This window comes from Oryx dammah, unplaced genomic scaffold (genome assembly GCF_014754425.2).
Source record: "Oryx dammah isolate SB20612 unplaced genomic scaffold, SCBI_Odam_1.1 HiC_scaffold_23, whole genome shotgun sequence".
Classification (NCBI taxonomy): Eukaryota; Metazoa; Chordata; class Mammalia; order Artiodactyla; family Bovidae; genus Oryx; species Oryx dammah.
In genome coordinates, this window is record NW_024070207.1 from 37,790,775 (window position 1) to 37,810,991 (window position 20,217).

At 40.8% G+C, this 20,217-nt stretch overlaps 1 protein-coding gene across 1 annotated transcript; it reads right to left on the minus strand.

Moving 5' to 3' along the window:
* Nucleotides 1-7,550: 7,550 nt before the first annotated feature.
* USP26 (ubiquitin specific peptidase 26) lies at nucleotides 7,551-10,265 on the minus strand. The gene has a single exon (XM_040265276.1). It carries the CDS (start codon nucleotides 10,263-10,265, stop codon nucleotides 7,551-7,553), a length of 2,715 nt encoding a protein of 904 aa, XP_040121210.1.
* Nucleotides 10,266-20,217: the final 9,952 nt, after the last annotated feature.

The window sequence follows — 20,217 nt, forward strand, 5'->3', positions numbered from 1 at the left end:
CTACTACTACTAAGTCGCTTCAGTCGTGTCCGACTCTGTGCGACCCCATAGACGGCAGCCCACCAGGCTCCCCTGTCCCCGGGATTCTCCAGGCAAGAACACTGGAGTGGGTTGCCATTGCCTTCTCCGGTCTTACCTACATCCTATGGGAATAGACATTCTTTACAATAAGCCATTTCCTGGAACACAAAAGGGTTGAGGGGTTTCTTTCTCTTTTTTCTAGCTTTATTGAAATATAATTGACATATATATAAACATTGAATAAGTTTATAAAGTGTACAACATTTTGATCTGGTACACCTATATATTGCAAAATGATGACACCACAGCTTTAGCCAGCTCCTCTATCCTGTCACATAATTACCAATTCTTTTTTTTAAAGATTTATTTATTTGGCTGTGGTGGGTCTTCGTTGGTACATGCGGGCTTTCTCTAGTTTCAGTGAACAGGGGCTACTCTTCATTGCAGTGCGCAGGCTTCTCACTGCAGTTGCTTCTCATTGCAGCTTCTCTTGTTGCAGAGCACAGGCTCTAGGCACATGGGCTTCAGTACTTGCAGTGAACAGGCTCATCAGTTTCGGCTCCTGAGTTTGTTACTCCAAGGCATGTGGGATCTTCCCAGGCCAGGGATCTAACCAGTGTCTCCTGTATTGCAAGGTGGATTCTTAACCACTAAACCACTGCGGAAGCCCCTACCATTTCTTTTTTATGGTGAGAACATTTAAGATCTGCTCTCAGCACCTTTCAAGTCGATACGGTATTATGCTACCACAATTCTATCGGCATTATTAGCTATAATCACCATGTTGTATGTTAGATCCCAGAACTCATTGTTCTTAAAACTGGAAGTGTATATACTTCGTGGGACCATTGTATGTGTGGCATGTTATAAGGAATGGAGTATTAACCACTGGACCACCAGGGAAGTCCCTGTAAAATCTTTTGATACAGTCTCAATATAGCCATGGATGTCACCTTCATTTCTTTATGTTTTGTTTCAGTCAAGTGCCATTTTGCAAGGTGTGTGTATGGGACTCACTTACTTCCCTCCTCCCCATTATTGTGTTGTCTTTAGCATAAGAAACAGTCTCTCTGGATACAAGAGACCATTAATCAGCTTATCCAGCTGTTTAGTGATCACATAGCTGGGGTAAGGCTTTGGTCGCTGTTCTTCATGACCCACCTCATCCTTAGGGAGCAAAGTTTTAGATTCTTTTCTTAGGGCCACTGTGTGTTGTCATATAAGAATGAGACAATCCATATGTTATGCCATTGCTATGCCCATTTCTTCACTTGAGATGCCCCTTTGTCCACATAATTGAATTCTGTGCAACATTCAAGGCTCAGCTCAACTGCCATGTATGTCTTTAAATTTTCTCTAATCAGCCCAGACAATAGGAATCCAGCTTCTCTGAAATTCTTTCCCTCTCCAAGTCTAGTTGTTCTTTTTTGTGCTGTGGGTTTTATCAGTTACATGTTCATATATACATCCCAGACTCAAAGGATTATGAGATCACTGGGAATGAATGAAGAGGAAGAGACAGAGGATTGGTTGAATATGTGGTGGTTGAGGGAGAAGGTCGATGCTATTTCAAGGTTGGTAGCCTCACTGACAGAAACAAACCAAGTCCTCTCTTCTGAGGTAGGTTATCTACCTTTTGTTGGCTAGTATAGAAGAAGTACTCAGTTAATCCTCATTGAGGTTAACTGAATTCACTTCAATTGGAACGTTTTATGTATCCTTTTGATATTTGTTCAAAGTCTCCGTGTAATGCTCTCCATGCCATTCTTCTATGTTTGGGCTTGTCCTTGACAGATATTCCAAGGAATGGGATCCATACAAGTCTGTCATACTGTAGTCCCTATTCTCTACCTGTATCCCTTGTGGATAAGTTGTGTTCACATTCACACCCTCTGTCCTGCAGCACCTCTCCATACCCCAGCTTCCTCTCTCCCCCTGCCATCCCTGTGTTCATTTCCGCCCTAGGCTAAAATTTGGGAAAGGTATCTGGCCCCATGAACAGTGGAGTATTGCATCTTACCTTGTTCCAATAGCAATAGGAACATCCCCAAATGATGCCTTCCTAATGGGGAATTTCAAGCAGCATCAGAGTGGAAGCCTAAAGGAAGGGCATTTTTTAAAGGGCAAGATAGTAAATATTTTAGGCTTTACAGTCCATTTCACAACTACTGCACTGGGCTGCTCTAGTTAGAAATATGTAAATGAATCATCAGGACTTGTATCCCAATAATGTTTTATTTACAAAAATAGATAGCAAGCCGTGTTTAGCCCACAGACTGGTCTACTGAACTTTGGTCTATAGTCTAACTTTATGACATTCCACTGTTCCTGAAATCTAACACAAAATCAGTGGCCATTTCATCCATCTATCCATCTATTTATCTATCAACCCATCTATCCATCTATCTTGCATTCCTATGACAGGAAATTTTGTGATGTGCAAGGAAAATTGCAAGGAAGAAGCGAGGAAGTATGCCTTTCTTCTGAGAATCTTGGTTGTGAATGTTGTAAGTGCTACCATGGCAGAGATGCCTTCCAGAAGCTTCAGGGGTTGGTGACCTCTAGACGTAGAATTAGAACAGGGAAATAGGAGTAGCTGTCAAGATTCCATTCTTGGAAACCTGCTCATTTTATGCAGTAAGTTTTATGCTGCAAAAGCAATTTAACAATTACAGGTACCAAAGGGGTTGTGGTGGGGGGAGGGGAGGGATAAATCAAGAACTTGGGATGAATACACACACACTACTACCTAGAAGATAGATAAACCCACAGGGACCTACTGTATAGCACAGGGTACTATACTCAATATTCTGTGATAACCCATATGAGAAAAGAATCTAAAAAGGAGGAACATATATAAGTGCATTACTTTGCAGTACGTGTGAAACTAAAGTGACACTGGGATGGCCCAGAGGGATGGTACGGGGAGGGAGGTGGGAGGGGGGTCAGGATAGGGAATACGTGTATACCCATGGCGGATTCATGTTGATGTATGGCAAAACCAATACAATATTATAAAGTAATTAGCTTCCAATTAAAATAAATAAATTTAAAAAAATAAGTGAAAGCGTTAGTCACTCAGAAGGAGGGCTAATGCCAATGGCCAGCAACTCAGCCCTGCAGAGGGACAGAGGCTGCTGAAGCAGGAGGCCCGCAGTGTGTGGCTTTGTGTCAGGGGGTTGGGCATCAGGCCTGTGGAATCCAAACCTGGGAAAAGCACATGATCAAAGGGAGTCAGGGCACATGTTGTCCAGGCGGGGACAGCACCTAGTCATCTCTAGGGTGGGCCAGGCCAGAACTGGGTAGTCTCTGGTTCCATGGCTGGGTTTGTGAACCTCCTAGATTCTCTCACATCACAGCTCACAGTGCCAACCCCTGTCGACAACTGGAAATGGCAAGAGAACCCCTTTCACTTGCTGTGTACTTCATGCAGCCTCTACTGAGAAAGCTCAACCTGTGTTTACTGTAAAGGAGAGATGCCTAAAGAAATTTTGCCCACTGTCACAGATCATGTACTGAAGGGCGAATGGGGCCGAGGCAGTGCGTTGTTAACCGGCACCGCCCATGTCTTCGGTTACTCAGCTTCCCTATGTACCCCTACGTACATTTGAACTTTTTACAGCAGCAGAATGATCCCATGTTTCTACCTAACAGATACGTCAATCCTTTTATGTGTTCACCATTCCCCCCAAATTAGATGACTCAGTCCCAAGTCATTGCATCCATCTTGGGATCTGTTAATTATCCCTCCAATTCAGTCAGGCAGTCATTGAATTCTGTTGTTACCTTTAAAAACTAAGTTGTAAAATTAACTTCCAATAACTTGTATATAGAATTAAAAATAGGAAGCAGGACAGAGAAAAAGACAATGGTTGAGTATATACAAACAGACACACTCATATAATAGACATAGAGAAAATATGGAAAGCTACTATAGACCTTGTTTCTGTAACTGGTCTCAAGATTTTTGCTTAATTACTGATTTTACTTCATCCCTGGTTAAAACATCAGATGCTTTGGGTTCTTCACCTGGTGGTGTTACTAAAACTAGGTCTGTGTCTATCTTCTACTATTGTGTGGTGGCAAGAGTAAGGGTCCCGCAAAGATGTCCACATCCTAATGCTTAGAACCTGTGACAATACTGTTAGGAGACAAATGGGAATTAAGGGTGCTAATCAGCTGACCTTCAGATAGGGAGATTATCTTGACTTGGCTTAGTCTCACCATGGTTCTTAAAAGTGGCAAAGGAATGCAGGCGAACCAGAGATGGCAGTGTGAGGACTCAGTGCAGCATTGTGGGCTGTGAAGGTGGAGGAATGAAGCCATGAGCCAAGAAACGTGGGCAGCCTCCAGGAGCTGAGAAAGAAGAGACTGTCGTCCCCTTAGAGGATCTGGAAGGACTGTAGACCTGCCAACATCTTGATTTTAGCCCAGTGATGACTCTCTTGGACTCCTGACTGCCAGAATTCTAAGATAATAAATTTGTGTTGCTTTAAGCCATTTCATTTTGTAGTAATTAAAAAATTTTTTAAATTTATTTTTAGCTGTGCTGGGTCTTCGTTGCTACACTTTTCTCTAGTTGTGGGGAGCAGGGGGTACTCTTCTCTTGTTGTAGAACATGGGTTCTAGAACGCAGGCTCAATAATTGTGGCACACAGGCTTAGTTGCTCCACAGCACGTGGGATCTTCCCGGACCAGGGATCAAACTCAAGTCCCTTGCATGGGCAGGCAGAGTCCTTACCACTGCACTACCAGGGAAGCCTAGTGGTTAATTTTTTAAAGAAGCAGTAGAAAACTAATACAGAGTGTCAAAGAAAGTTTTTATATCCACAGATTACCCAGAAACCTGATCTGTAAAATATAGAACCAATTAAAATCCATAATAAGTAGTCACTGAGTCACTTAAGAATCTTTAATTTTTATTTGAAATAACAATGTAATAGGTAGACATTATACAGCCACTCATTGTGCACCAAGAATTTTTTCTCACAGAACAGTGATGGATTCCACCCAAACTATCTGTCCCAGAGGACAGAGCCTTCCTCTCATGGGTATCAGAACCTTCTTTGCCTTTTCATTTGCCCTGCATTTGGAAGTGCAACAAGCTGAAGAGCAGCATATGCAGAATGTACAATACTCTATACTCCACACCAAAAAAGTTAACTCTTAAAACTTTTAGCATGGCAAAACCAATACAATATTGTAAAGTAAAATAAATAAATAAATAAACTTAAAAGTCAATGTATGGCAAAACCAATACAGTATTGTAAATAAAAAAAATTGTAAAGCAATTATCCTCTAAATAAAAATAAATTAATTTAAATTTTAAAAAGTCATTCAAAAGGAAAAAAATAATAATAAAAGGGAAGACAATGAAGAAATGGAAAGTAAATGTAGCAGATTAAGCTTTTTTTAAAAAAAAAAAAAAACACTAGCATCTTCATTCTCCTTTCAAAAGGAAATGACTTTCCCTCACTCTCCAAAACTCTTGCTTTGATGCCAGTGAAAATAGGTTCAGATTTAACTATTCTATTAGAAGCAAAAACTCTGAAATTGGGAAAACAGTGTCACTCTCTTCCTCTAAATCTAATTCCAAACTCCAGCTGCTGAGGTGCTACACAAGTTGAACAAATTTCATTACTGTGTCTTCAACACCTTCCACAGAGATAATTAATTCAACCTAGGAAACATCCCCCCCCCACCCCAAACTCAGCAATCTTTAGCTTCCATTCAGATCTCTTTTTAGATACCTTGTGTTCTGAACAAATTCATTTTCCCAAACTTTAGAATCTGGTTTTTCTCTCAGAGGACAGTTTTAAACTTTCTCATACCACTGAATTCACTTCTTTTAAGGACCTCCAGAATGAACAGCATCAACATGCTCTTGGATTAATATAGCCATACTAGAACCATATCCCATCCACAAGGGGAACTCACCCATGCTGGAAAAGGTGGGACTGAAACGTTCAATCCTTTTATATGATGTAAGAAAGTCTCTTAGTACAAATCATTTGTTAATAGCAAAGGTACAAGGCATTACAAATTCATAAAGACAGCAAAAAGCTAAGTTACAGAGATGGCACAAGCTTAATATCAGAATTACTAAATCCCTGAATTACATGGCACTTCAACAGAATATGACCACCTCAGGATCCATGAGGCTTTTACCCAGAAGCAGATCATATCCAGGCACAGGTTTTTTGACACTGTATCAAATCAGTAACAAGACTTTGAAATCCTACAAGTACACTTTAAAGCATGTATGGTTTACTCATTGAAGGAATAAGGCCACCATGCTATAAGGTTTAAGCAAGTAAAGTGAAGTTGCTCAGTCGTGTCCAACTCTTTGCGACCCCATGGACACCAGGGTCCTCCATCCATGGGATTTTCTAGGCAAGAGTACTGGAGTGGGTTGCCATTGCCTTCTCCAGAGAATCTTCCCAACCCAGGATCGAACCCAGGTCTCCCACATTGTAGACAGACGCTTTACCATCTGAGCCACCAGGGAAGTAAGTAAAAGCAATCTGGAATTAGTCTTATAAAGTTGAGTAAAGCTTGGTCAAGCCTTCAGGTAAGGTTCTGGTCATCTATATTCCTTTTAGGCAGTGGAAATGTCCCTCTGAAGAAAATGGCATGGTGGTCTTAGATAACCAACAACACTTTGCCAGCAGACAAACAGGAAAACGTGTTGAATTTCTTGAGGGTAAACCAACTTTTCAGGGTTTAAGCTTGATGGTATACAGCCCTTTTGGCATTAAGGAAAAGTTAAGCAAACAATCTGTAGACTTGATATGGTGTTCAGTCTCATCTATGTACGCCCAAGAGGGTGCATAAACTACAGGCTTCATTTAGTATTTATTGCCAGGACCCTAGCAACTATTGTTTTATTGCCAGGGCTTCAGCAACTAGTTTTTTCATTTGTTTTGCCAGAACTTCAGAAACTGCTTTTTCCCATCAAACTGCTGAATCTGATCAGCAGAAGAGTAGTTTTGTGTCTTTTGATGTTAATACACTTACAAAGAAAAGGTATGAATGAATATAAGAAAAAATGTGATCAAACTCCTTTACAAAATATAAACAATTCAAATATACAACAGGAAAATACACCAAGATACTCTACACACTATGGAAGTGATTCTCCAACTTTCTGCAAGCTCGCCATCAAACTGCTTTCTCTCTCCTCAGTTTTGGAATTAGTGGGTCCATGGTGGAAATCAAGAAACTGCATTTCTCACAAGTCCTTCCATGTTTCTTATAGTACTGGTTTGAGGACCACACTCAAAATTCATTGCATTAGTAGAATATGGAAAGCACAGTTCTACTCTATTAGGGGAGATGAATGTTTATCACAGAACTGTGGGTTAAGGTGTCTCGATCAGGGTTAGAACAAATATTTATTTTCAAGTGAGTGTTTCTGCTTGAACTTTGGTCTGGATGCTAGTTGCTCCTTTGTGCTTGGCTAGAGTTGAAAGTTTTCCTTCCGTGGAGAAAGTGATGGCCAGACAGGCAGTCAAGCAGATTTGTGCAATTTAAGTCTGTCTTTCTTCCTGCTCTTGAGAGGTCTTCCCTACCTCTGTGCTTGAAGGTGGGGAGCTCTCCCTTTCCAACAGCTCTTCAAAGATCTCATTATGCATGTAAAAGAAAACATACCCGGAGGAAAGTCTAGCTTTTTGCATTGTGGCCTCTTCGATATTTGTCACCTGCAAATCATTGTAAGTGAACCACTCTTGCCTTTCAAAGTCATAGGCATCACTGATATAATGGCCTGAATTTAGGCTCTTCCCAAGATGGCTGAGAACACCAATGAGCCGGTAGGCCTGACGATCTTCCATCTCAGCTTCTCCTTTTGGTTCGTTGGATGCAGCTTCTGTCTTCTCTGTAGCTAAAGAGCTCTTTTTTCTAGACTTTTTATTGCAACCCGATGCAGCTGGGGAATTCACCTTGGTTCCCTGGACGCCTGATTCCTTTGGTCTTTTGAGTTTCTCTGTGCACTTTTTCTTTTGAGTCTTTGGCTTTGGAAAGCTTTGAAGCAGTGCCAGCCAAAGGGCTTGTTCATAGGTTTTCATCCTTTCTTTATTTTGGGTCTGTTCAGCCACTGGGGAAACGTCTTCTGAAATTTTGGCGTTTTCATCTTTATCTTTGGTGATCTTAGCCACAGCCTCAAAATCTGCAAACATATTGATTCTCTCATCCTCCTTTAGTTTTGGATTTTCAAACACTTTCTGACATACATCTGGGTCACTGATGGTTATCTCTCTAAGAGAAAATGAGCAGTCTTCCATATTCATCATTAAGGCCACTGCTAACAGCTCTCTTGCAACGATTAATCCATCTTGTGAGTTTGCCGATGCGGAGTCTAGTATCTTTAGTATAGAGTATTTCCCGGGGTCTTTTTGTTTCTCTTCTTCTCTTGAACCTTCATGATGAACATGATCTTTTTCTGGTTCGGGCTCTTCGTCTGGTACAATGTATGAAGGCAAAGACTTCATGAATTCCGAGGTCATCTTTGCTGATGGTGTCAACTTACTGATAGCTTCAGAATTTATGTTTCGAAAGATTTTTAAAATTTTGAGATTGATAAGATGTGCTTTCTTGTTTAAAGGAAATGGTGGTCTGATATTTTCATTGCAATGGGAAGATATCTTTAAATTTTTGGAAATAATGACTTCTTGGTCATCCTTCTTTAAGGACCGAAACTCAATAAAGTTATAGCGCTTCAGATGAACAATAAGGACCCTAGGTAGCCTACTGAATTTATACTTTACATGAGATTTCTTGTGTTTACACTGCTCACATGTATACTCAAGATTTTCTGTTCCAAAGAAAAGATCAAGACTAGATTGAATTGAAATAGGAAGTGCTTGCCGTCCTTGGGGAGGATTGATGGAGAGGTAATTACTCACTTCTGTCTTAAGAACAGCGTGCCCACAGTCTTTACAAGTAATAGAGCACAGCAACTCAAACTCGAAATTAGTGATGACAGGACAAAGGAGTGCTTCCTTGGCTGCACTGCCAACAAAAAATGGTTGAAGTGAACTTTCTTCCTTAGATTCAATTTTAGTCTTCCAAACTTTGTTTAATTTTTCCATGTTTTCTTTCATCTGACTTAAATAATGACCTAAAAACTCATGGGCATCATTCTGCGTGTTGTCAGCAAATATCTCTGCAACTGCTGAAATGGTTTTTTTAATATTCGCAAGTAACCTCTTCTTGATATTTATGTTATAAATATCTTTCAAGACAAACAGCTGTACCAAGCACATGCTAAGTGCATCAGGGGGAATTTTACACCATGGGTAACTCCGATTGAGTAAATCATCACCAAATGATGGAATCAAAAATAAAGACTGTAGAACTGCATTCATGTAACAGGTATTTCCCAAATTGGGGAAGCCTTGCCATAGTTTCTCCGGGTAGTAGTCAAGAGTCAGCTTGAGTCTGTCCCAATATGGGTCGTCCTTACCATACTCTGCTTCTGACAGAAATGTGAAATATATATTCTCAGACAGTTTTGGGAAAAGATTAGTGCCATGTAGGTAAGGACTGATCTTAAATAAAAATTCTAAATCTAATTTACTCTGTTTTAACCCTTTTATCCTCAATTCTTTCTTCTCATTGTGGCTTACATTTCTTAATAGGTGTCTCTTGGATTTCCCCTTTCTCACAGAGCTACTCTCTCTTTGGAAATGAGGGCTTCTTCCTCTTCCCATATTCTGCCTCTTCCCATATTCATCTTCTATTAACTGTTCATAGGTAGATGTTAGTGATTCTGATGCAGATGAAGGTGTCTTGTTTTTCTCTTCTTTCTCAAAAGACTGACTATCTGACTTCTTACCCACTTTTTGAAATGAAGTTTCATCAACTGTCTTCTGTACTGTTGTGCTGGCAAAGGCACTGCTATCCACGTCAGGTCTTACGGGTGGTGGAAGATGATTTTGACAGACTCCATCCAGGAATGCCTTCAATTTTTTGACTTCTTTGGAGGATATTTTTTCCATAAAAAAGAAGCTATTATTTTGGAAAGTTAAATGCAGGTGATTCACTTTTTCTCCATAGGATCTAACGACCACGTTTTTAATATTATTATGTAGTTCAAAAGTTCTGCTTTCTCCATTACAGAAACAGATCACCAATTTACTTTTGTTCTTTTTTCCCGATACTTCAACAACTGCTTCCTTCGACTTAGACATCCCATTCTTCTTGTTCCATAATTGGACAAAACCATGTGCTGCTACAGAAACCATGGTTTCTTTACAAATAAAATACACCTATCTTGAATTATTGACAATCTTAAAGTTCCAATATGTTAGCAAGTTCACCTCTGGAGACAACACCAAAGAAATAGTTCTTTAGTTCTCTATACAGAATGATCCTGTTTCAAGTGTTAGTTTTATCCTAGAGCCTCTTCAGGCTCTGGGTAATCCAGCTCGCTAGTGATAAAACCAGTATGCTTCAAGAGCTATCCACGGTTGCATGAGGGCAGAGTCTTGATTCCCAAAGCAAAGCCTCTATGGAAAAAAAAATCAAGAAAAATTATTTAAGTTATCAGAGAAATGCTTGGATAGAATTCAAACCTTACTCTCTCACACTAAATCTCTTTTCCACTGCATTACTAGATTCTATCCTGATTAATTTCCACACTTCAACTGAAATCATTAAACACTTGGAAGACTTTCAGTACATAGCTGAAGGGCATAATGAACAGTGTCTCAAGTGTATGTATATGATATGCTAATCCCCTTGTCACAGAATGACCCCACAGGCCAACCACAATAAGTGAATAAGAAAGTGAGAGGCCTTATGCAGCCCTCAACCCAATAACAGATGGACAGTTGAATCTACTTCCTTCCAAATCCTGTTAGGTTTCTTTCTTTCATGTAGCACCAGAGTAAGTCCATACATTCTACCCCATGTAGGGTGGGGGCCTAACTACCATTGCTTAAAGCAGGTATCAAAGAATTGGCTAACTCCAGCTCTGGCCACAGGGTCCATATAACCTTAGCTAGCTCCCTGTACTCAAAACCAGCCAGGAAGGATTGGATGTACTTAATCACTCAAAATTTTAAATTTCTGAATAACTCTGTAGTGAACCAATTTGAATTAATGAATAGCTCAGCACTTAGCACTACAAATGTTTTTTATCAGAAAGCATATGTCCAAGAATTGATTGGAAATTATATTTTCTCCCTACATAGTTAAATATTATTCCTGAATCTTGTCTATGTTATTAACTTGCTCAACAAACCCTATCTTTATGAATAATACTAAATGAAACTTCTGCTTGATTCCTATCCAAATTATCAAAAACTCAAAATTGGTGAAGCAAACATTAATGAGATTTTTGTTTTATCAAGTATTTTATCTATCAACCTACGTTTAGTAAAGTAAGGATTGCACTCATCCATATAAAAAAGTGCATATGAATCTAAGTGAGAATGATTATGTTTATCATGATGGAAATGGGGCCATAAAAACTTTGAAGCACAGCTACAAATTCAAGTGCTTGGATTATTTATAGTTCACTGTCCTACTATTGGTGCTAAGTAGGAGTTTAAACTATTCCTCTCCACAAAAAGTCTTAATTGCTCCTATTTCAACCACTTGAGAGAAACTACAACCCCAGAACTGTTAAGGGAAGCACACTGATTGAATCCGCCCACCCTGGCCAGGCACCACAGTAACCATTTGCATGAGTTGTTTTATGACAGGAGATCCTGATAAGGAATATGGAACTAATAAGCCACCACCAACCAGAAGAGTTCGGGAAAGGTTGAAAGGAGGAGACACTGCGTGTCTGTCCACTTCCCAGAATCCCTCTTGCTAGCACCCATCTTGGCTGAGTGATGCGTGCGCCACCAGGAAAGACTCTGAATTAGAATGATTGGCCAAAGACCACCCGGAAACTAATCCCATCACCATAAAACCCGAGACTGCAAGCCATGCAGCAGAGCAGTTCTTCTGGGTTCCCTTACCCTACTGCTCTCCACCCGTGTGCCCTTTCCCAATAAAATCTCTTGCTTTGTCAGCACATGTCTCCTCGGACAATTCTTTTCTGAGTGTTAGACAAGAGCCCACTTTTGGGGCCCTGTAGGGGGGCCTCCCCCTTCCTACAACAGAACCACTTCTAGTTTGCATTTTAAAATGCTGTGATCCCAGTTGATCCGTATTTATCAAAAATGGTTATCCATTCTTTGAAATGATAGCCAAGATAATCTAGACTCTCACGGCATTTCCACTCTCTGCTTTCAGAAACACAGTGTAGAGACATGTTTCCAAAACGATGGCTCTACTTGTCATACCTTCTTCCCAGTTCAACTTGCTTCCATTTCATTCCCAAATAAAGGAGACTTCTTTGAGTACTGAAGTGAAGATGAAGGACTGTGTTGCTGATACACAGTTTAATGGTCACTGCTCACTTTCTAGCACCTCTTTAGCTTAAATCTACTTTCTTAATTCTGCCTCATCACTCAAAGGCTTTTAGGGTTCCCTCTGATTGGTAGGTTTGGGGGAAGATTTTAAACTAAAATGTATCAATTCTTTAAAACTCATCTGGAGAGAATTTTGTGACTATTCTATACAGCCTACAGTAAACCTCAGCAGAATGATACTCTTCCTCCTTTGCCAGAACCTCACCAAATTCAAAACATATGGATGACAACTACATTTAAAAGTTATGAAAGTCAAGGTGCTTTTCTCTCATTTTTGTCCACAAACTCAGTATATTAAGTTTGATTAATCACCTACTAGTGCAACACACTGGGCTAGCTGCTGGTCTCAAAGTATAGCCAGAAACTCATAAAGTTGCACTACTCCTATCAAATTTGGAGACATGGCCTACAGTGTCAAGAACTTGATCCTAAGGTAGAAATACTCCAGGTAGAAATGTCTGCTTTGTTGTTATTCTACTAATTCACTTTACATTGATCTTCTTGGTCACTGAGTATTTGCTAAGCACCTGCCTTAGGCTGATTATGAGCTCTTGAGTGTCTGCTTCATGCCAAGTATTGTGGTCAGTGTTCTCAGGGACAAAAGGATGTGAGCACTCACTGTCACTAAACATCTTAGACTCCAAACATCACTGTGTAAACATCACAGTTAAAGGGGCCTTGCTTCCAGTGGGAGAATCTGGGAAAATATCCTTTCACTGCCATTTTCTTGAGCTTAACACATACCACAGGTGGGAGCTGTATTTTGCAAAAGAGAAGATCACCTGGAATGAGATTTCTCAAGCCCTACCCACAACTCTGCAAAATGATGAGGCTTAACCTAATGTTCTGCAGAGCAAATAAGAAATTGGTCCTTGGGAAGAATGCCTGCAAACTTGAGAACCTGGAAACCCAGGTTATCCATTCTATAGCAAGATAATGTAATGAGGACTTGTGAGGATTCACCCTCTGTATCCCTTATTCCCACCATTCATGCTGTCATTATTTCAAGAATTTGAAGTGATAGAACAAAGGCAAACCTAGCATATGGGGAGAAATCCTGCCCGGTTACTCAAGCAAGCCTTACTGGATAGAAATGATGCAGGACCCATGAGGTGGAAGGCTAGGCACAGAATGCACTAAGTAGAAAAGATGGGACCGGATATTACCAGAGGTTTCCAGTTATTCCTAGGTATCTCCACAAAGCCTAAACAAGAGCTGGAAAAACCTAACAACTTCAACTCACATTTATTTTAAACTAAACATAGCTTAGTGTCCTAGGATAAGCCAAATACACTATCAGGGCCATTAAGATAACTGAGAAATTATCATCTTTTTCCTTTGAGGACTCTATGCTATAAGACTATGATTCTAGGTAGAATATACTTAATAAGCACATTGAATTTCCCAAGACAGTACAAAATAAAAGGTATTTTCCCCACCAATTAGGTGACATGTTTTAATCTGGGCTTAGAAACTATGGTCACCATACAAAATACATGGTTATGAATATGTTGGTATTGGCAAATGGGAAGTGGGGATTTTCAAAACCCAATAGGCATTCATTATTCATTCATTTCTGAAACAAATTAGTATGGCACACTAGCAAGCATCGTATTAAGCACCAGCTATAGAAAAATGAAAAAAAAAACCCAAGATTTCATAAAACTTTCATTCTAGTAGAGGGATAATAATATACAAACATAAAATATATAGAATACCAGATGGTGGTAACTGTCAAAGAAAACATTAAGTTAAGAGGACAGGGTGTGCCCCAGGCTTGATGGGGATGTACTTGCTGCCTTCCCTAGAGTAGCCCGAGAAGTCTGAACTGATAAGGATGACATCACATAGCAAGGCCTTGAAGAAAGTGAGGAAGCAAACACTTAGATGCAGGGTGCTCCAGGCAGGAGGAAGAATAAGTAACAAGGCCCTCAGGTGCACTTCACATGTTATAAACAGAAAGCAGATCGGCATGGCTGGAGATCAGTGAAGAAACTTCAAGACAGAAGAGAAAGAAGGTGTGAACGTTTCGTAAACAAGCAAACCAAGAGAGTGAGTGGACTGGTAAACTTGCTGAGCAGCACAAAGGGTCCACTTCAGGCTAGTGGTCATGAATTTACAGTGAAACCAATGGGCGGGTTTGAGTTTTTCTGCAGCTATACTTAGCTGCCCAGCTGCCATGGTGCAGATGTGTAATAGACAGAGCTATGAATTTAACTTTGCTCAAGATTTTGCCATTAATAACCAAGTAAGAAGGAAATGACTAACCTAGACAGCATATTAAAAAGCAGAGACATTACTTTGCCAACAAAGGTCCATCTAGTCAAGGCTATGGTTTTTCCAGTAGTCATGGATGGATGTGAGAGTTGGACTATAAAGAAAGCTGAGCGCTGAAGAATTGATGCTTTTAAACCGTGATGTTGGAGAAGACTCTTGAGAGTCCCTTGGACAGCAAAGAGATCCAACCAGTCCATCCTAAAGGAAATCAGTCCTGAATATTCATTGGAAGGACTGATGCTGAAGCTGAAACTCCAATATTTTGGCCACCTGATGCGAAGAACTGACTCATATGAAAAGATCCTGATGCTGGGAAAGATTGAAGGTGGGAGAAGAAGGGGACAACAGAGGATGACATGGTTGGATGGCATCACCGACTCAATAGACATGAGTTTGAGTAAGCTCCAGGAGTTGGTGATGGACAGGGAGGCCTGGCGTGCTGCAGTCCATGGGGTCACAAAGAGTCAGACATGACTGAGCAACTGAACTGAACTGAACTGAACTGAAGAAGGAAAAGTCAGGTGTCAGAAGGAAGTGATTATAAATATGGACTAGAAAGGGTGAAATGGGAGTGGAGAACAGAAACATGGAGACATAGCCTAAATGTCATGAGATATTGGGGATGGGGATGGGGGTGGGGTAGAAGCATCAGGGGACCAGGAGTTCAGCTCCCACTTCTGTAGCTGTACTTCTGCCCCGCGCTTCTGAGCAGCTGTCAACTGCCTGTAGACTTCCTTCTCAAATGCTACTGCCGTCTTCCTTTTGGTTCTTCCACTCTTTCTCCCTTGGCCCCAAAGCTGGAAGTAACTAATGGGGATGGGGGTGGAGAGATGAAAGTTAGGAGTATGTGGACAGGGTTAGAGGCAGGCAGGATCAGATGGGGGAGGGGGAAGGGAAAACCATCCCCTCTCTTTTTTCAACTTCCCAAGTCTGGGTTAAAGGTCAACACATCAAGAGGCGCACTGCCTCTAGGGCATTAGCAATTAAATCCTGTCATTATGTTTGGCCCCAGCTTCAGTGCACATGGCTTTTCAAAATGATTGGATCAGGGCAAACTGCTTCTTTCTCTGGTTTAAAGGTGCATTTCTGCACTCAGCAAATGTCCAAGTCATTGTATAGCAGAGAAATGCCATTATTTTGCCTCTTGACATACACTACACATAAATCTCTCCATAGGAGGCGAGGACCAAAATGAGAAGAAATCTCCACTAGCAAATTGTTCCCATGGACTACTCAAGCTTTGAACCTTTTCTCAGAGACAGGTTTGGCAGAGCTTTTTTGTTGTTTTTCATTCTTCTAAAATGATTATGTTAGTGCTATTAATAAGACATAGTTGATTAGGAAAACAGAATGCAGATTATTTTCCAGAAATTAAATATGATTTCATTAAGAAAGTGCTCTTTCATGAGAAAGTGCACTTGTTACATCGAAACCAGAATATTTGTTGGTACCTACTCGAATATGGACATCAACTATGTACAAGATGTGAAGATGAAGCAATGAAGCACTCCCGACCTCAGACAGGTTGTAAGACAAATATACTGGAAAATGGCAGTTCAAGGAAAACGTATTAAGTAAAATTCAGTGAGTGCTGGGCTTCCTTGGTGGCTCACACGGTAAAGAATCTGCCTGGAACGTGGGAGACTTAGGTTCGATTTCTGGGTCAGAAAGATCCACTGGAGGAGGGCATGGCACCCCACTCCAATATTCTTGCCTGGAGAATCCTCATGGACAGAGAAGCCTGGTGGGCTACAGTCCACGGGGTCGCAAAGAGTCGGACATGAGTGAAGTGACTAACACACACACACGCTTTCAGCTATTGTTACGTAAGAGTTCATGGGTTTTCTGCCATCTCAGCTTCCTATGGCATTTCTTCTCTGCCTGAAGTTCGCACATAATCTCCCTATTTTTGTCTTAGTTGTACTCTTCCTTTTAAGATCGAGTCCAAGTCTCAGTTCATTTAGAATGAGTGTTAGGGCTGAGTTTTCATGCCTCAGAAACTCAGAGCATTCATTTTCTTAAGACTGTCACTTAGCCTATGCTACCTTGCATGGCTGCTTCACATGAACTGACCACAAAGTTAACAAGTGCCAGAGAATGACGAGTGGGCGTACTCGTCATTCTGTACTCAACTGTACTCCAATTTATTTTCAGTCAGCGTGGAGTGAAACTTTCTTTCCCAAGGGAAATCATAAAGCTGGGCAAGTAGGAGTCCTTTAAGGGTTGGGATCAAAGTACTCTAACTTTCCTTAAGAAAACAGTGTCCAGAGTTTTAAGATGAGGGCTGGCAGGAGAGGAAGGGGGTAAAATTAAATGGGCTGGAACTGTTACCGGAACATCAAGCTATCACATGAAGAGACCAGGTTAAATGAGACGGGAGACTGAACAGGTGAAAACTACCACCTATAGAATTTCAAAGGCACACACACTTAAATGAAGCAATTCTATTACGGTTTTGTCCTCAAGATCTAATTGCAAAACTGTTAATCTTTGAAACAATCAGTATATTTAACTCAAATAACTTTTAAATGACCTATAAAATGAGAGTTTCCCTCTTTTCTTGCAATATTGGCAAAGATGCAATATCAGTACATAAAAAAAAATTATATAAGAATTGCTACACCTATGTAGAATGTCAATTAGTTATCAAATATAATTTGAAATAAGGGAAAGTCATTAATAAGGAGCACTGTGGCATTTCCCCTACTCCCACATGGAAGTCAAGTGTGGCATAGGAACTAAGATTGGGGAATCACTTCCAAAAGAGATGTGTGGCTGCATCTCACACTCTGGTTGCACACTTATTAAGCAGCTAAAATGTTTAATTCCAAACTCATGTGCTAGAATGTGAGAGACTTGGGAATACTTGACATGTTTACTCTGGAGGTGGAAGGGCAAAGAAACCAGTGCCTGCTCAAGCTGAAAAGTCAGGATATAGAATGAAGTGACCCCGATCGCAGGGCAAGAGGAGGCCACAGTGAAAGCAAGTTCTACTTGCTCTATTTGGACATGAAACTGTACAAGATTTGATGGACTAAGTGGCAGATAAGTGGACTACAACCTCATGAGGAAAATCATCCCAAACTGTTTGCCAGAAAAAGGTGATCCTCCAGGTAAGAGGCCCTTGGGAACACTGCAGAAAAGTAGGAAGTGAGGTGAGAAATCACAGATTAGCTGGGTACCCTGGTTCTTTCCTGTGTACAGCAAATAGCAAAGTCCCATCCCCAAAAAGCCTTGAGGAAATACTTTTAGGATAATTAGTGGAGTGGATTCTGCTGAGGTGGATCAAGCAGAATGTTTTTGGTCTCACATGACACAAGAGGGAGCTACAGCATTTTCCTTTCTAAGGTAAGAAAGTGAAAGTGTTAGACACTCAGTCGTGTCTGACTGTGACCCCAAGGACTGTAGCCCGCCAGGCTCCTCTGTCCATGGAATTCTCCAGGCAAGAAAACTGCAGTGGGTTGCCATTTCCTTCTCCAGGGCATCTTCCCGACCCTGGGATTGAACCTGGGTCTCCCACATTGCAGGCAGACTCCTTACCAATTGAACCACTAGGGAAGACCCTTTTCTAAAGTAAGGAGAAGGAAGGCACCAATTCCAACACATCTGCAGCTTGATTATGGATAAATGTGACACTGTCAGGCCTAGGAAGAACTACGAGGGAACTTTACAAAGCCACTTTTGGGGAAAACAAACTCAAAAATGTATTAGATGCCACAAGTGCTAGAATTAAAATCTCTTCTCATACCTTTAAAACACACATCTGTCTTTTTTTTTTTTTCCACACATCTGTCTTATCTGAAAGATCAGTTAGTTACCTGAGCAGGAGAAATGCAAAGTTGCCTTAACTTGTTCATTGCTTTATTTTAATTTGTCTGTAAATAGTCTTAGGAATGGATTCCCAAAACCTAAATCATACCTCCAATCCTTCTAAAACAGCAATTCTTATTCATCTCCCTACTTAAGCAGTCCCTCATTCTGCATACCAGTTTTTTCCCTCTTTGCTGCCATTAACAAAAATGCCTGTGTGTGCACGTGTATGAGAGAGAGAACACTTTAAAAAATCAAAGTAAGTGCTCCTGCTTCCAGTGACTCTAACTCATTGTTTGAAAAAAACAGAGCTCCTCTCAGCTTAGTCATCTTGGAATGAAAAGGAACTCACAAAGCTGAAATGAGAAAGTGAGCAGCTGCTCTGAACTTGCATCCTTGCACAGCATCCCTAGAGTCCAACAAAGCACCTCATTCCTTCTTTCTCTGCTGATATTTTAGTGATGTTTATGTGGTGCTAATGGAAGCACTCCTCAAGTGAAAAAGGCAGAGCTAAGAAGCTCTGCTCCAAAAGATGAGCTCATTTATAAAAAAGCAGTCAAGAAAACATACCACCTTGCTTCAGAGGGCCTACAATCCTTCAAAATGTAATACTGAATCAGTGTGCTATACACCTGAAACTAACACATTATAAATCAACTGTACTCCAATTTAAAAAGGAGGGAGGTGCTGAACTTGCTTTCATTTTCCACCCATAGGACTATGACTTTACTGAATGAACTCTTAAAGAAAAAGGAAGACATGACTAACCAAGTAGTAGTAGCCTTTAGCAAGAAACACTAGGTTACCACTCAAATGTTTTAAACTTATAACCAATGATCAAGGCATACATAGCTCAAATGTTACCTCTCTCATGAATTTGTCCACCAGTCTTCTGACTCTTTGCTATCCCATGGATTATACAGTTCATGGAATTCTCCAGGTCAGAATACTGGAATGGGTAACCTTTCCGTTCTCCAGGGGATCTTCCCAACCCAGGGATCAAACCCAGATCTCGAGCATTGCAGGCGGATTCTTTACCAGCTGAGCCACAAGGGAAGCCCAACAATACTGGAGTGGGTAGTCTATCCCTTCTCCAGCTGATCTTCCTGACCCAGGAATTGAACCAGGGTCTCCTGCACTGCAGGGGGATTTTTTACTAACTGAGCTATCAGGGAAGCCCCTTTCAAGTCACTCAGTCATGTCTGACTCTTTGCGACCCCATGGACTGTAGCCTATCAGGCTCTTCCATCCATGGAATTTTCCAGGCAAGAATGCTGGAATGGGTTGCTGTGCCCTTCTCCAAAGTAGTAGTAGCCTTGAGCCTTTAGAAACACTAGGTTGCCACTCAAATGTTCTAAACTTACAACCAACGATCAAGGCATACATAGCTCAAATGTTACCTCTCTCATGAATCTGTCCACCAGTCTCCCAACTCAGTAGTATCCCTCTTTCCTCAATTCTTGCTTCTTATCTCTGTTAACTTTAAAAAAACACATGATGGGAGGCAGGGCACATGTACTCCCCCAGTAGATAAGTGCTGAGAACCAAAGTCATATACCCTATATAGCTTCCTGTCTATATTCGCATGAGTCTTCTATTCCACTATTTTCATCAATATGATGTTCCTACCCAAAATGACTTGGCCCAGAAAGATACAAGCTGCAAACAGCTTTTCAGTTCA

Excerpts from the sequence above, each read along its gene's own strand:
- USP26 (XM_040265276.1), bottom strand. The coding sequence starts at position 10,265 with ATGGTTTCTGTAGCAGCACATGGTTTTGTCCAATTATGGAACAAGAAG.